The sequence below is a fragment of the Hordeum vulgare genome, chromosome 1H, assembly GCF_904849725.1.
Source record: "Hordeum vulgare subsp. vulgare chromosome 1H, MorexV3_pseudomolecules_assembly, whole genome shotgun sequence".
NCBI classification, from domain to species: Eukaryota; Viridiplantae; Streptophyta; class Magnoliopsida; order Poales; family Poaceae; genus Hordeum; species Hordeum vulgare.
In genome coordinates this window covers 483,838,869-483,857,122 of record NC_058518.1, presented here as the reverse complement: position 1 = coordinate 483,857,122, position 18,254 = coordinate 483,838,869, and the positions used below count along the sequence as shown (strand labels likewise).

General features: G+C 45.8%; 1 protein-coding gene across 1 annotated transcript; it reads left to right on the top strand.

Moving 5' to 3' along the window:
* The first annotated feature begins 7,337 nt into the window (after positions 1 to 7,337).
* Positions 7,338 to 13,829, top strand: LOC123401422 (mitogen-activated protein kinase kinase kinase 17-like). Its single transcript, XM_045095223.1, has 2 exons — positions 7,338 to 8,582; positions 13,624 to 13,829. Exons 1-2 carry the CDS (start codon positions 7,400 to 7,402, stop codon positions 13,827 to 13,829), a joined length of 1,389 nt encoding a protein of 462 aa, XP_044951158.1. The 5' UTR covers positions 7,338 to 7,399.
* Positions 13,830 to 18,254: the final 4,425 nt, after the last annotated feature.

Genomic DNA, 18,254 nt, shown 5'->3' with positions numbered 1-18,254 from the left:
TATTTCTTGTAAAGTGGTTGTGGCAGGAAGAAGGGACTAATTACTGTGGATACTACATTTGCGAGTCCATCCGCAACACGACCTGTGAGCGGGGCTACTCCGAGAAACAATATGAAGTGCGTAAATAATTATATTCACAATTTTATTTTATTACCATCATTTGTGTTCAGTTTCATTTATTCGTATATATGTATTGACCCCCTCTTCAAATTAGATATTTCGGATGCGAAATGAACTCCTAGCACTAGATCGTATGCGAGCAATTCAAGAGGAATTGGCGGCATTCTTTCTTGACCACGTGATCGCTGAAGACGGAGAATACTATGTGGACCCTGATGCGTTCAATTTTAATTAGGAGATTATATTGTAAAAGATACTTATATTGTATATATGTAGCCAGTAGCGTCGGATAGATATACGCGAACTTGTTGTTCGACCAATCTCTCAGAGAAGGAGAGGTGGTCGATATCACTTCTCTTTGTATGCATCTGTTCATGACGATCTTCTGTTTCCTTCATTTGCTTAACTAGCTAGCGTGTCTAGTCCTCTATACGTATAGTACGTAGCGTCGACCAAGTACGGAGATAAGAAAGGACACTTCGCTCTATTAATTAGCATGCTAACACAATATATGAAACACCTAAATTAACCCCCCAAAACCGCCAAACCCTTCCCCCACTTTCAAAAAAAAACAAAAACCCAGCACCTGAGATGCTGACGCGTGGATGCCTATTGGTCCCGGTTGGTGCCACCAACCGGGACCAAAGGGCCTCCTGCCTGGGCTCGCCGCACTAGCCACGTGGAGGCCCATCTGTCCCGGTTTATGCAAGAACCGGGACTAAAGGTTTAGTGCAATAGTACCGACACTTTAGTCCCGGTTCAAAAACCGGGACAAATGGCCCTCACGAACCGGGACAATAGGTCCTTTTTCTACAAGTGGTAGTCTTTTTTTTCCTACATGATACATTCTTTTTAATTTCAATTTAGGCTTGGTTTTTTTTAGAGCAGTTGAACTTAACACTTCAGAGTTTAAACCCATGAAGGTTGTTTCAGCTTAACATTTTTAGACCATGCTTACATTTTAGGCTCATATAGCATTGCAGCAGTTTGTATGTGTTGGTTTTGGCTCTCGAAGTATTACAACACTTATAGACATATGCTTATTCATTTGATGTTAGGAGCATTTACTCCTATACTCATACGTGTGAACTTCATTTTCTCAATGAATATTTAATTTCAATTGATTGGTTGCACCATAGTTTATACTCTTAAGATGTTGGGCTATTATTTTATTTGCCGTAATTTATACTCATAAGGGTATGGAGTATCATAGTTTATACTCATATGTTGTTGGAATAATATTTCTTTTATCACATTTTAGAATCATAAGTTTATTGGAGTAAACTTGTTTTTATTGCCCCAGTTTATACTCGTGGGGTTTTGGAGTGTATGTGTTTATATCACAGTTTATACTCATAAGTTCATTGGAGTAAACTTTGTTTTTTATTGCCTCAGTTTACACTCGTGGGGTTTTGAAATGTATGTGTTTATATCACAGTTTATACTCATAAGTTTATTGGAGTAACATTTTAGGTCTCCTAGTTTATACTAGTAAGGGTATGAAGTATGTTATATTTTTCACTTTTCTCTTTGTCGTATCAAAATTTATACTCGTAAGTCGTTAAAGTAAAATTTATGTGCCTCAGTTTATGCTCGTGGGAACGTGGAGTATATCTTTTTTGGAGCCCCAGTTTAGACTCATGAGGGTATGGAGTGTTTTTCCTTTTGCATCACAATTTAGACTCGTAAATATATTGGAGTAACATTTTATGTGCTCCAATTTATACTCGTGGGAACATGGAGTATATTTTTTTTGGTGCCCCTGTTTAGACTCGTGAGGGTATGGAGTGTTTTTCCTTTGGCATCACAGTTTAGACTCGTAAGCATATTAAAGCAACATTTTATATGCTCCAATTTATATTCGTGGGAACATGGAGTATATTTTTTTTGGTGCCCCAGTTTAGACACGTGAGGGTATGAAGTTTTTTTCCTTTTGCATCACAGTTTAGGCTCGTAAGTATATTGGAGTAACATTTTATGTGCTCCAATTTATACTCGTGGGAACATGGAGTACATTTTTTTTGATACCCCAGTTTAGACTCGTGAGGGTATGCAGTGCTTTTCCTTTCACATCACAGTTTAGACGCATAAGTTATTAGAGTAATATTTTCTTTGAGTGTCCCAGTTTAGACTCGTGAGGGTATGGAGTACACTTGATTTTCTTTTTGCATCACAGTTTAGACTCGTAAGTTATTAGAGTATATTTTATTTGCTTCACAGTTTATACTCATAAGTTTATTAAAGTAACATTTTATGTGCCTCAGTTTATACTCATGAGGGTATGGAGTATTTTTTTTTGTGCACTCGTAAGTTTATTAGAGTAACATTTGTTTACATCACAGTTTATTGGAGTATTCTTTTTGTGCCCCAGTTTAGACTCATAAGGTTGTGGCGTATTTTTTATTTTGATGCCCCAGTTTATACTCGTGAGGGTATGGAGTATTTTTTTTAAGCATAGTAACGCTTCAAAAATTTCGTATTTATCGGTGGCGGATAGTACTCGCCGTCTAGGGAAATTATCCTGTAAGCACCACTAGAGTAGACTTCTTTTACGATGTAGGGACCCTCCCATTTTGGCTCAAACTTTCCTCCCATTCGTTGTGTAACATTCATGGGACGGATGATGGTGAGCACTAGGTCTCCTTGCTTGACTAATCTTGTTTTAACGCGCTTGTTGAAAGCGCGGGACATTCTAGCCTGATGTGCTTCCAAATTATGTAGCGCCTGAAGGCGTTTACCCTCAAGTAATTCAAGCTCACCGAGGCGTAATTTTATGGCTTCTTCTTCAGAAAGTTTCTCCTGAATAGAGACTATGAGCGAAGTAATTTGTACTTCTAATGGTAGAACCGCTTCTCCACCAAACACAAGGGCGTAAGGTGTCATTTCAGTTGGTGTACGTGTCGTGGTCCTGTAAGCCCACAAGGCCTCAAGGAGTTTCTCATGCCACTCACGCTTATTCCTTGACAGACTTTCTTTAACAATTTGCATAGGGTTTTATTAAAAGCTTCTGCTTGTCCATTAGCTTCCGGTTTATAAGCCGTAGAATAATGATAACTTATCTTAAATTTTGAACATAACTTATCAACATGTTTGTTTTTGAATGGTCCTCCGTCATCGGACATGATACGGGAAGGAACTCTGAAGCGATATATAAGTTGTGTTCTTATAAAGTGTTCCACGTATTCTCCCTTATCCTCTTTTAATGGTATAAGCTCAGCCCATTTGGAGAAATAATCGATGGCAGCCAGGATAAATTTGTGGCCCTTTGAAGATGGCGGATTAATAGGTCCCACTATATCCATTCCCCACATTTCAAACGACCATAACATATTTGTGGGATGCAACGATTCATGAGGTTGATGTATGAAACTACCATGGATCTGGCACTCATGACACCTTTTTGCAAATTTCATGGCTTCGTCGAACATGGTAGGCCAATAAAAACCGAGATGTCGGAGTTGATAATATAACTTTGGACCCGATTGATGTGCCCCACACACCCCAGCGTGCACTTCATTTAAGGCTTCCAAAAGAGCACCCAATGAGATAGGCATGGCCGCTGTATATAGGATCAAAGGCATTCCCTAACTGGTGCATCCAGAATAGGTGGATATATTAGATGTTTTTTAATATCCAAGAATGCATTCTGGCATGCTTTATCCCACTCAAGTGTAACACCCTTTTTCATGAGACGTGAGAAAGGTTTGCATCTTCTCGATAAGTTCGAGATAAACCTCCTAATATATTCTAGGTGACCTTGGAAACTTTTTAATTCGTGTAGGTTTGTGGGTGGTGGCATCTTAACAATCGCTTGTACTTTATCTGGGTCGACTTGTATGCCATTCTTTGTAACCACAAAACGGAGAAATTTCCCAAAGAAAACTCCAAATGCACATTTCATGGGATTCATTTTCAAGTTATGTTCCCTCAAACGCTCGAAAACAATTTCAAGATGTTTTATATGGTCTTCCTCACGTTTTGATTTTACCACTATGTCATCTATGTAACATTCAACGATAACATATAATAATCCATCTAAAACTATAGTCATAGCTCGTTGATATGTTGCCCCGACGTTTTTTAGTCCAAATGGCATGACTTTATAACAGAATATGCCTTTGGGCGTCCTAAAAGCCATTAACTCTTCATCCTATGGGGCCATTTTTATTTGATTATATCCGGGATACCCATTCATAAAAGAAAACATTTCATGGTGCATGGTAGCATCAACGAGTAATTCAGATATCGGTATCGGAAAATCATCCTTAGGGCACGCTTTATTTAAGTCCCTAAAATCTACACATACACGAATTTGATCATTTTTCTTTTTAACTGGAACAATATTGGAAAGCCACTAAGGATATTTAACCTCTCTAATGAATCCAGCAGCTATGAGTTTGTCAACCTCGGCTTCTATTTTGGGAAGTAGCTCGGGTCCAAATCTCCTTTGTGCTTGTTTTACGGGCAGAATATCATCTTGCACGGCAAGTCGGTGCACGACCACCCCTGCATTTCCTCGTAAGTCCAAGCAAACACATCCCTATTTTCTGAAAGGAACTTACGATATTCCTCTTTATTTTGTTTGGACAAATGAGCGCCAATAAAAATTGGTCGAGGCTCCTCAAGTGTCCCAATATTTAGTTCCTCCCAGTCATCAATAGTTGGCTGATTACCATCCTCCATTTGCAACGCCTTTTCAAATGGCCCTCGCTGTCCCCGGCCATCGCATAAAGATGGGCCACTAAGAGTGTCATAGCCCATTTTCTGCATCATATACAAAACTCGGTTATCATACAAAGCAATAGGCAATGAATCATCATCTTTATTCTGCAAGGAGATATGCACCACATTATTATTTTTATTTTCCCAATTAGGCGACTCATCTTTATCTTTTTCAATTTTATGTTGAACCAAAGGAGGCAAGATAATAGGCATTTTGGTACCTCTTTTGATGGATGATTTATTGATGACGCGAAATATTGGGTCACCTTTTCTTTGGTCACTTGGTATATACTCGTAAATCTTTCGTCCGGATGAGGATTCTGCAATATTTTTCGCTACCAAATTTGACTCAGGTACTACTACAGACTTTGGTTTGTATACTTTTTCAACTAGCTCAAAATAGAATTTTGCATCTGCATAGAAGGATTCAGCCACGGTGAATGGCCTATTATCTGCAAATATTCTCATTGTTTCCTAGACTGCTCTTTATACTTGACACACTGATGAAGCGTGGCTGGTACGACTTGATTTTTATGTAGCCATGGTCGGCCTAGCAATGCATTGTATGAAGTAGCTGCATCAGTCATCGTGCAATTTCATGTATGTGGACAATGCTTTCAACTTCAATACCGATGAGATGGTACCCATGGCCTCTTGACCTGATTGATTAAAGCCATGAATAACCACATTTGACTGGCTCGGATCCACCATCTATCATAATGCGATTCGTTGGCAAGTCATCAATCTAACCAAACATCACGAGAGGTCTGTTATGCTTCTTTGAGCCTAGCAACATGTCTTCATCCGAGAATGTAATATTTAACACATTACGTAGTTTAGCTTCTATCTGCGAGACTTCCACTCTATAATCTTCTGGAAATGACACTGTAGTAACTAGTGCCTTACGTAAATCCAAACAAAGAGACAAAGCATCATACAAAGAAAGCATAGCTGGTATTTTCTTCAAATGCGAGATTACATCATACTTGACCGACACCTTAGAGGGCGGGTCCATTGTCTGATTCTGAGCTACATCTTTGTTTCTAGGCTCCTTTCTATGTGAAGGATGGGGGTCAACTAACTGGCGACCTGATCTAAGGTGGACCTGGTCCACTTCTGGCGCATCTTCTTCGGGGAAATGAAGAGACTCGTCATCATCATCAAACACATCGGTAGTGAGAACGTTTAATTCTTCACTTGTAGGAACCTTCATGCGGTTCGTCACGTGCTGATTCAAAAATGTTATTATAGGGCTAGATTCGGTAACACCCTGGTTTGATCTGTGGTTGCTACCTAGGTTGTCCACAAGGAGCTATTTTGCATAATTCTGGTATGGCTTTGCCTTGACTTTAATAAAAGTTGAGGCTGGGAGGAGACCCCTCTGTTTTCGAAAAAAAACATCGCCCCATTCACACTCACGCTGATCTATCTGAGATGAAAGAAGTTGGGTAGTCCATGAAATATATTCAACTACTTACTACAGGGGGGCCGTCTCTTCAGTTGGTCAACCTCTTCCGAGATGAAACTACTCCCAAAGGTCAAAGTTAAATGCCAACGATATACGTGCTAGCTAGCTGCCTCGAGATCAAAGTTCACGTCCCCTTTTTCTGTACCTGCCCGTTTTGTGAGAGGACGTTGACTTCCCATCCCTAAAGATTATCAGTTTGGAGTGGACTACATTTCCTGGAACACAAAGCAAAGCAAAGCCCAGACCTTTTCTTTCAAATGCGCACAAATTTGACCTAGACTCTGCGTCCTTACTGTTCTAGTGTGCGGAACAATTCTCTGTCTTTCTGGAGATTTGATGTACCGAGCTCGAAATGAATTAACTGAAAGCTATGCGCACGCAGGCAAAATAGTTGCCGGATGTTGCACCCAACTCATGCAATGCCACTTGAAGCAAAGGGTAGGCTTCATAGCATCATCTAACTTAAACTTACCCCATTTTTTGCATCTGTTGAAGATCGAGTTCGTGTCCGTCGCTTTTACATCTGCTGAAGATCCTCTCGATCTCACACATCACACCGTTGGTCGCTCGTCCATTGCACAACGGCCGGTGTTCGAGAAGGTCAAAGGCCCGCAACCTGCTTCAGCTAGCTAGAGTCGGGGCCTTTTCCAATGGAAAGCAAAGTCTCCGCGCCTTTCGCTTGGCCGCAACGACCGACCAAGTGCTGTACTGGCGAGTGGTACCTTCCAAGAATCCTCGGCTGAGCTCAAAACGCGAGATTTTCGACACGGATTATTTGACGCTGGCAGTAAGAATTGACGGAGCGCTAAGCTTAGTGTTTTCCGAGACCACCCGAAGCAGCTTGCTTCCCACGCCTTTTCCCCGCACGCACACGCCAAATGCCTTCCATGTTCTAAAGCCTTCCTTTCTCCCCCTCCCTCCACTTCCTATACATCAGAAATTCAGCAGAAATTTCTAATGTACGCACACGCCAAATTCTATACGCACGCCCGCCAAAGAAAGAACCCATCAGAAATTCAGCAGGCCACAAGCAAGCTCGAGATCATCAGAGTCCCAATTCGCAACACAGAAGAAAGGAAAGAAGAGAAGATGGCCATGTCCACCGTGGGCAAGCAATGGACGCGCGTGCGCACGCTCGGCCGCGGCGCGTCGGGGGCCGAGGTCTTCCTCGCCGCGGACGACGCCTCCGGGGAGCTCTTCGCGGTCAAGTCCGCCGCCGGGGCGCCATGCGCGGCGGCGCTCAGGAGGGAGCGGTGCGTGATGGCTACCCTCAGCTCCCCGCGCATCGTATCTTGCATCGGCGGCCGTGGCACTGGCGCCGGTGACGGCTCTTACCAGCTCTTCCTCGAGTTTGCCCCCGGCGGCTCGCTGGCGGAGCAGGTGGCGAGCAACGGGGGGCTCGACGAGCGCTCCGTCCGTGGCTACGCGCTCGACGTGGCGTCTGGGCTCACCTACCTGCACGCAGCTGGGATGGTCCACGGGGACGTCAAGTCAAGGAACGTCGTCATCGGCGCCGACGGCCGCGCCAAGCTCGCGGATTTCGGGTGCTCGAGGAAGGCGGCCTCTGACGTGCCGATCATCGGCGGCACGCCGGCGTTCATGGCGCCGGAGGTGGCACGTGGCGAGGAGCAAGGCCCCGCAGCCGACGTCTGGGCGCTCGGCTGTATGGTTGTTGAGATGGCCACCGGCCGTGCCCCGTGGAGCGGCATTGACGGCAACGCGCTCGTGGCTCTGCACCGGATCGGGTACACGGAGGCCGTGCCCGAGGTTCCGGAATGGCTGTCAGCTGACGGGAAGGACTTCTTGGCCAGCTGCCTTGTCAGGCAGGCCAGCGGCCGGTGCACCGCGGCGCAGCTGCTGGAGCACCCGTTCTTGGCCTCCGCCGTTGTCGAGGTGAAGCCGCAAGCCGTGGCGAGCAAGTGGGTGTCGCCAAAGAGCACGCTGGACGTGGCATTCTGGGAGTCGGAGTCGGAGTCCGACACCGAGGAGGCGGAGCACGACAGCACGGCCGAGATGAGGATCAAGGCATTTGCCTGCCTTGCGTCGGCGCTCCCGGACTGGGACTCGAAGGAGGGATGGATCGATGTGCTCTCCGCGCCAACCGTAGCGCCCGAGGCAGCGTCCGAGGAGACGACCGACATGGACGACGATGCGATCACAAATGAAGAACCTAGCGACGCAGAGCCCGGCGTTCTCGGCATGATCGTGGACCAGGAGTGCAGCAGTGTCGTCGGCGCGGGAGATGCCTACGATGATTCAGTCGGGTACAGTAGTAGGCATCGGTGTTTGGGTGATTTAGCTTCTCACCAATTAGTATCGTGTAAATCGTTGTTTTGCAACAGAATCAGCAATGCAAAGGATTTCGTTTTTGCAACAAGCACTGTGTTTTATACTACTCTCTGTTTCTCCGCTCATGCTTCCACCTCTACCCTCATTGCGACATGTTCGATCGGCGTGGATGAAATTTAATGCTGCTTCGCCTGTGCAAACCAGCACCACGTGGCGTGGCCATGACTCCGATGACTCCGATGGAGGAAATCCAGCGTAAATTTGCAAGCTTGCCGACCACGCCGCACGCCGGAGCTTCCACCACGAAAAGGAGCAAGTTGACGCGGAAAGCGCAGCGTCACAGCAGCACACGCACTAGAATAGAAATTGAAACGGCCTTGAGAAAGAAAGAAAGAAAGTACTCTTTTTTTTTAGACAAAGAAAGAAAGTACTCCTTGCTATGCTACACCGCACAGCAAGTCAAAAACTATATATTGGGCAACGTGGGTCCACCAGAGTCGACGGCCGACCGATGAAAGCGAGGCATTTTCGACAAGTGAGCGTCTCGTTCAGAGATTGCTTCGTGAGGTGGACATCCATCGAACGGCTGCGGCCAGCTCCCTCATCCACCCGCGTCCCCTCATCAACTGCTTTCTACGCCCGGGAGAAGGAGAAGGAGAGGGCGAGACTAAACCATGCGCTGAAGGGCGTCACGGTTGAGCGCTGACACCCGGGCTCCATCGCTGCTTCGCATGCGGTTGGTCATCCGCGACGAGGACGACATCCGTAACCGTCGGGATGGCCTGATCTCCCTCGTGGCCTTCTGCTCTCGGCAAGAGCGTGCTGATAACGTACTAGTAACAAAAGGAAATAATGTAATTTTCCCTTTCTTTCATTGATAGTGATGTTTATATACAAGTTGGGGGACACGACCAAAGGATGCGTCCGTTCTAGACAGTTGCGATGGTTAGCATTGGTACTAACCGCCTCACAAATAACAAGCGGAGATTTACCCCATAATTAATTCTAACAGAAACGATCCTTGAGAAAGGAAGTACTTCTGCTATGCTACACGCCGCGCAGCAAGTCAAAAACTATGTTTATGTTGGGCTACGTGGGTCCACCAGAGTCGACAGGTCGATCGGTGAAAGCGAGGCCTTTTCGACCAGCGAGCGTCGCGTTCAGGGATTGCTTCGCCAGGTAGTATCTATACCTATACTAAATAGAGACTCTCTAGAAATTCTCACGTTAATTAGATTTTACGAACCGTTAATTTTGGTGGGACCGAATTATTACGGTGTAGATTGAATCATGAAATCCTCTATAAAAAAACTTGATATCTTTTTTTTGTCTACCCAATGTCTCAGGCTTCTTTCTTTCCTTCTCACGCACCCCTATCTCTCCATTAGAAAAGTATAAACGATTTGGAGTCCTATATATATGTCTCTACTCCTACATATTAGTTTAAAGTAACAAAAGGTAAGCTTAAACGCAAGGGTTTCCATGCCCTAACACGCCGCGTCCTCCCATGACTTTGTTCTCTCCTTATAACGCTAGCTCCTCCCAATTGTTAGCTGCTCCCATCCGTGATGTAGTCTATTCCTTCTCTGTCCGATCTACCTTATCGCTTTCCGATAAGATGCCGCTAACTGTACTCTGTTGGGCCGGCTCGTGTCACCGCGATGACGATGAACCAAAATCGATTGCTAATGGATACACCAACGCAGTGCAAAGCTAGCCTAAGCTAGCCATCCTGCTCCGGATCGATCCACTGTTGGACAAAGCTAATACATGCACGTATACAGAGCTAGATTAATCAGAGGATTGGATTGGAGACTAGCTTTGTACTGCATATTGCTTCAGCCGCTTGGGGGTAGAAATCAAGGCAATCAGCAAGCTCTGTTTGTCGCCGTTCGTCGTCGATCGTCGCGTGTGCCGGAAAGTATTTGGTGACGTGGCATGGGGCGACATACTCTTTGATGCCACGTGCTGCATATTGCTTCAGCCGCTTGGGACAGAAGTCAAGACAATCAGCAAGCTCTATTTGCCGCCGTTCGTCATCGATCGTCTCGTGTCGCCGGAAAATATTTGGCGACGCGGCCTGGGGCGACATACTCTTTGGTGCCACCACCTGCGACAAAAAAAGATGGATCTGAAAACAATTACCTCAATCCAAACTACCCTCAGGTTTGGTCTTATGTGCAATATGACTTAGCTATTAGTTATGTAATGCTCTATGGATGAAGTTAATGAATGGAAATTTATCTGATTGGTTTCTAAGTTTTGGTTATTGTTTCTTCAAAATTTAAATTTATGATACCCGCCAAATACAAATATATATTGAGTAGATATAACAGAAACTGAGGATAATATTTTCTGTTTCTGTTAGAACATGCATGCTATACATGGATTGCCTAAAAACATACTATACATGTGTACGTGGATGTTTAGACAAATGCACGCTGAAATGGATAACAAGAATATACATATCAGCTCCCGTGTGAATGATGGCCCTCCTCTAAACGCATGGCTGTAGGTCTATTGCCACTGTTCTATCATAATTTGAATAATCTAATATTGTTGTCAGGAGTACTAATCATTTATGCCCTCCTATATATAGTTTGTAAGATTGAAGGCACGCAACATTAGGATACCAACGTTCTATCCCATCGGTAGCAGAACTTGATTACCATTGATTTGGTAGAAGGTGAAGATTTTTATGATATCCCAATTAATTAATGATCCGGTATGAAATACTCCCTCCGTTTCTAACATGCATGTATATACATCCATATGTAATTCATATTGAAATTTCAATACATACTACATACAAAGAAAAATAAATAAATCTACACTCTAAAATGTGCAAATATAGATCGGTATGTAATTCATACTGATATCTTCAAAGAATGTCTTATATTTAGGAGTCGAGGGAGTATGTGAGAGGAATTTTTGCTTATTAATGATACATATGCAAGAGATGTAATTTACATGATTCGAGATATTAGGTTTTCAACTGTGTGTGCTATATATAGCACAATTCAAATATATAAATTATAGTTGGTCGCAACTTTCACTGTTTCCATACACAACCACGATACCTAGCATGAGAAAGTTACACTAAGCTAACTCATGACAATTTTACCTTATAGTTTGGTACATTAACATTAATTTTCAAATGCAGAAGAAATCTACTATATACATTTATATATTATTATGTATTTTATTACGTTAAATTACGATGCTAAAAGTTTATTTGGATAACCTACAACAACCAAATTTCAAAATAGGCGCTATGATTTTGTTGCGTATATATATAATACTTTTGTATATACGGACCAGAGCTAAGTGATGTGCACGGAAAACCTGCACAGTGTTGGAAAGTGAAGGAACAAAACTGATTTAGTGATTAAATTTTATTCCAACGATGTTTGTGCAAAACACTGAGATATAGAAAAATATGGGGAAAGGCAGCATTGGCTAAGTTTTGGACGGGTTACTCTTATATTAAAGATGGTCAAAGAATATCCTTGGCTTCAATTTGTTAATGCTAATTTGTTCAAGGAATGTGTAATATTAGCATCAAATTATATCTTTTGATTAATGCGAGCACAATTTTACAAAGAAATTGTAAGACAATGATTATTGTACATGGTTTTTGTACTGAATATGCTACTACGTACTAAGATGGGAGAGTACAACAACAGTGTTAACATACGAGTTATTATATTCTGGAGACAACTAAATTATTTTGTTTAAATGTCCAACAAAAAAGTATAAAAATGAAGTGTTTCAATTAGGTTAGTAGATGAAATTAAATTGATTAGGACAGACAAATTGAATTACCATAAACTTTTCAGAAAGGAACTTACGATATTCCTATTTAGTTTCATCTTTATTTTGTTTGGACAAATGAGCGCCAATAAAAATTGGTCGAGGCTCCTCAAGTGTCCCAATATTTAGTTCCTCCCAGTCATCAATAGTTGGCTGATTACCATCCTCCATTTGCGGGGATGCCTCAGTTGGCTCTGTAAATTCGGTCGAGGTCATGCAAACCTCGTAGCCTAGCCCATGTCTTTTTTCTTTCAAAGGATGGCCTTTGTGTAGAGCTTCGAGTTGTTCTGGTGACAACGCCTTTTCAAATGGCTCTCGCTGTCCCCGGCCATCACATAAAGATGGGCCACTAAGAGTGTCATAGCCCAATTTCTGCATCATATACAAAACTCGGTTATCATACAAAGCAATAGGCAATGAATCATCATCTTTATTCTGCAAGGAGATAGGCACCACATTATTATTTTTATTTTCCCAATTAGGCGACTCATCTTTATCTTGTTCAATTTTATGTTGAACCAAAGGAGGCAAGATAATAGGCATTTTGGTACCTCTTTTGATGGATGATTTATTGATGACGCGAAATATTGGGTCACCTTCTTTTCTTTGGTCACTTGGTATATACTGGTAAATCTTTCGTCCGGATGAGGATTCTGCAATATTTTTCGCTACCACATTTGACTCAGGTACTACTGCAGACTTTAGTTTGTATACTTTTTCAACTAGCTCAAAATAGAATTTTGCATCTGCATAGAAGGATTCAGCCACGGTGAATGGCCTATTATCTGCAAATATTCTCATTGTTTCCTAGACTGCTCTTTATACTTGACACACTGATGAAGCGTGGCTGGTACGACTTGATTTTTATGTAGCCATGGTCGGCCTAGCAATGCATTGTATGAAGTAGCTGCATCAACCATCGTGCAATTTCATGTATGTGGACAATGCTTCCAACTTCAATACCAATGAGATGGTACCCATGGCCTCTTGACCTGATTGATTAAAGCCATGAATAACCACATTTGACTGGCTCAGGTCCTTAGGTGAGCACCCGTTCTTAGCCTCCGCCGGCGTCGGCGTCTACGCGAAGCCCCAAGCCGCGGAGAGCAAATGGGTGTCGCCGAAGAGCACGCTGGACGCGGCATTCTGGGAGACGGAGTCGGACACCGAGGAGGCTGAGCACGAGCACAGCAGGCATTCTGGTAGTTCAGTCGGGCACAGCAGGCATCAGCTTTTGCAGAATTTAGCATCATACGAATTGTTATCATCATGTAATAAAATGTTGTTTTCCAGCAGAATCAGTAATGCAGTCGAATTCCTTCATGCACAGCCACTCTGCTTCATTCGCGCCCACACACACATAAAAATTCACTCTGCTTCGCGTTCATCTGGCAGCCAATCCACGCGATTAATGTGACCGATCGATTGACGTATCAATTCTCCTGCCCTTTTACGCCAACAACCGAGTGAACATTGATCAGTTCGGCATGAACCGACCGATGACCATGATTGAGCTCACTGATGACCTAAGACATGCATGCATCAATGCATATATGGTTGGTTTGACGTAAGACATGTGTTGTCTGCCCCGCTAACTAACTAACTAATTAACGAGCCCTTACTTGGTGATCGATAAGTCAATTGATCGGTCACATTGCTCAAACTGGGCGTGGTTGGCAGACAGTTGGCACCGAGTTTGCGTGCAATGAACATAAAAGTTTATTGAAATTCGGTGGCAGGCGTCGGCATGACGAGCAAAGGAAATTCCAACACATATTTTAATGTTTTTAACACGCATTAAGACAGTTCTACTAGTAGCACGTGACTAACCCGCGGCAGAGCCCCATGATACCAACCAATGATCGCCCATGATCCATGAAAAGGCGTCATGTTCCTCGGAGAGATGGAGCCCAGGTGAGCATGACGAGCACCGTGACGTTAACATAAAAAGAAGACGACGATGGTAGCTGCCAGTGGCCAATGCAACTACTCCGGAAACACAGCGGCTGTCCAATCATGACGAGGCGACGTGTCGATCGAGTCGCGCCATGTGTGATGTGCAGCATGCTGTATTACATGGTAGTCGTTAGGCCAGCCGCGCCAGCTCGTTCCTCTCCTTGTCCACACATGACACATGTGCTGAGTTTAGTTACTTAGTTAGTTAGTTTTGTTGTCAGAAGATGTACGTTTTGAACGTAGTACTACAAGGAAGCAAGCAGAGCATTGTAGCTGACGAATGATCATCGGTGACGCGCAATCGGTTTCACGATCGGCAGCGACGTACGCGCCCGAGTCGGGGCGTCACAGAAGTGTACGGCACCGGGGCATTGAGAGGGTGTTTGTTTCCAGGGACTTATTGGTTTTGGGACTTAAAAAAGTCCCTATAAGTTCCACCTAAACCAAACACTAGGGACTTATTGGGACTTATTATGGTTAATTGGGACTTATGAAATAAGACTCTCTAATAGGAGCTTATTGGGACTTATTCTGGTCCTATTACGCTCGCACCGCCCTGCCCAGGACTCCATGACGCTCGCACCGCCCGCCGCCGGCTTTCCCAATCGCCGCCGGCCGGCCGCCCCGTCGCCGCCCGGCCGCCGGCCCGCCCAGTCGCCGCCCCGCCGCCCGCCCGCCCAGTCATCACCGCCCCGCCGCCCGCCCGCCCAGTCGCCGCCCGCCCCGTCGCCGCCCGCCCGCCCAGTCGCCGCCCCGCCGCCCGCCCGCCCAGTCGTCGCCGCCCCGCCGCCCGCCCGCCCAGTCGCCGCCCGCCCCGTTGCCGCCCGCCCGCCGCCCCGCCCCGTCGCCGCCCGCCCGCCGCCTCGTCTCCCTCGGTTGCCGCCTCGTCGCCGCTGCAGTTCATCTTTTCTGCAGGTTCAACATGGACTTATAAGTCCTGTAAACAAACAGGTAGGGACTCGGGAGTTATAAGTCCCTGTAAACAAACAGATAGCTAGGGACTTATGACTTATAAGTTGGGAGAAACAAACAGGGCCTGAGACTCCATGGCTCTTCTTTGCTCGTCCGTTGAGTAAAAGCGGTGAGAGGAACGGACACGAGTGCGGTGCGGCGCAAAGACGGGCATTAGAAAGATGTGCATGCAGCGACGCAGCGTACGGAGGGCAAATCCACGACACACGATGCGGAGGCACGGTTCGAGTTGGCATCGCTTCGTTTGGCAGCCAAACGAGCACGTACGTCAGACGTGCCCAGCGCCTGTGGTGCGCGTGCGCGTGTGGCCCAGCCAGCGACTCCTCGTCCTCTGCCGACGCCGTCCGCGCAGCGTGCATGGTTACGTACGTACGTATGCAGCTAGCGCGCTGGCCGGCTCAGAGACGACGTGGCTAGCTGTGGGAGTGTGTAGACGTGCATGCATCGTTGGCTGGTTGTACATCCAATGATCTGACTAAACATTTCTCATGAGCGTAGCGACGTGGCGCCACCGGCTGCTACTGGTGGCGCATGTACGGCCGAACCGGTCGGGGTCGGCCGTCTGGCTTGTGCTCTGCCCAGGCTTCATGCCGTACGTCCAACTTCAACTTTGCACCGCCCGCAAAACAAAACAAAAAAAAAACTTGAACTTTGCACTGTCTAGACAAGCGAACACTTGCGTGCGGGGAAAATGAAAGAAAGGTTTTGGGCTTAATTAATGATCAGTTGATTGTGTGTTCACGCCGCAAATGGCTGTGTTGGTGCTAAACGTGATGTAGTTTTTTTTTTTTTTTTTGAATTGAGGAGCATAGGTCTCAGTTTTTATTTAGAATGAAAACTGATTACACAAGCAACTCAGTGATCGCCATCCAGATTCGATCAGTTTTACGAGTAGCCAAGCATAAACCAAAGAGAAAAAAATCACTCGGCGTCACTAACTTTGTCGGGGAACTCACTTTTGTCACCGTCCTTATAAATACCCTAAATACAATCACTAAGTGATCCTAAAAAAACAATCACTAAAGTAGGTTAAGTGGTTCACATACGGTCGCTCATCCGATTTTTCATATGTAGACAGCTGATTTGCCATACACGACATCATTCAAGTGGAATAGCGTGGCAAATCAATCTGCGATTGGATAGTTAAAGAAATAGTGTATCTTTAAGTCCTGATGCTTGTATTATTCATAGATTTATTTTAGAATTTTTGATGATACGCTTTAAGCGGAAGGATACGTTTCCGTCAACGACCAGACATCTATGGTAACTTCGTCAAGACGACATGCCGGTTCAGTTTTTCGAAGGTGCTCATAGATGTAGGATGTGCATGTAAGCGTTCATAAGGATGAGGGTATGCGCGTGTATATGAGCACTTGTGTGAGTGTCATGGGTATAAGTTTGACAGTAGATGTGTAGGGTACGAAAGGATGGGCAGAGCCTTAGCTACGGCGAGGTTGTATGAGTTCAGGCCCCTCTAAGGTGGAGGTAAAAGCCCTACGTCTCAGTGCTCTTGGGAGCTTAGTGTCGAGTGGAATACCAGATTACAGTAAATGCCAACCCCTGCACCAGTGGGGAAGGGCGGCTTATATAGAGTGCGCTGCCCTCCACAATGGCCCGGTGGACAGGGGTGGAATAGTGGCGAATAAATGCCTACGTTACAGGTAACGTATGCCTTAAATGCTAATAATGGTGTATGAAAACGTATGACCGTTGCCCTCTTGGGAGGTACGATGTACAGAGTGGAATTCAGTCGGTACGATAAATACGCTCCGAATGCTCGTCACCGACTGGATGATGGGGGCGTCCTTAGTTCAGTCGGAACTGGCTAAGGGCCTTGTCCTCTATGAAGAGTAGTCCTTGGGTAGGACCTATAGGGCAGGCCTATGACCCTATCCTGGGACTATAGCCCCATCATTAGTCCCCTAATGGATCGGGGTTGGAACGACGAAGTGATGCCTGGAGTACGGATCCGATTGGTATGGATGTGACTTTGGCGTTGTTTGCCTCGATCCATTTTATCCTTTCGACCAGTGATCCGAGTGAATATACCAGTGAAACAAACCGTCAGGACCGAGTGCTTCCGCGGAATCTTTCGATGTGACCGGTCAAACTGAGAGCGGCGGATTTTCCGGGATCCTCAAATTTCGGTTGCCGCGCGCTCAGCGGGGATGACGACATCGCCATCGAGTAGTTTCTGCCGCCTCGATTACCGCGTCGTTATCCTCTCCACTAACATCGCAGCAGCCGGACGGGGGGATGAGATCTCGGGGCCACATGTTAGCGACTCAGTCGGAAGCTTATTTAAGCCCTTCCGGCGGGGATCTCTTGTTGCGCTGCTCTTCTTCCCCGCATTAACCTCGCTCCTCCCGCAGCTCTCTGCGCGCCCCAAGCCTCCACCTTCCTCTCCTCCTCTGCGGATCTGTTGCCTTCACCATGACGAAGGGGCAGACCAGCAAACTCGAAGCGCAGAAGAAGAAGAAGAAGGGGACGACCCCTGCTCAGCGGCGACGGCGGGCACTGCCGGCGGGTTGGATCCAGGGGGATTTCCTCCCCTCCACGGTGACGGCGGACGACTTGCTGGAGCTAGTGGAGCACGGAATGATCGCCAACAAGTCGTGGAGGCTGCCGGCGGAGGGCGAGACGGAGCCGGCACCGAAGGAGGGGGAGCGCGTCCTGCTCCTCAGCCACGTGTTCAGGGGTTTCTCCCTGTCTCCCCACCCCTTCTTCAGAGGTATTATGAATCACTTCGGGGCGCAGCTCCATCATTTTCCTCCGAACGCGATAGCCCATCTTGCCGCATTCGTCACCCTTTGCGAGTGCTTTATTGGATGCCCTCCACTGGGGGCTCTTTAAGTACGTCTTCTCCGCTAGGTCACAAACTGTCAAAAAACTTAGCCAGTCGGACGATAAGACC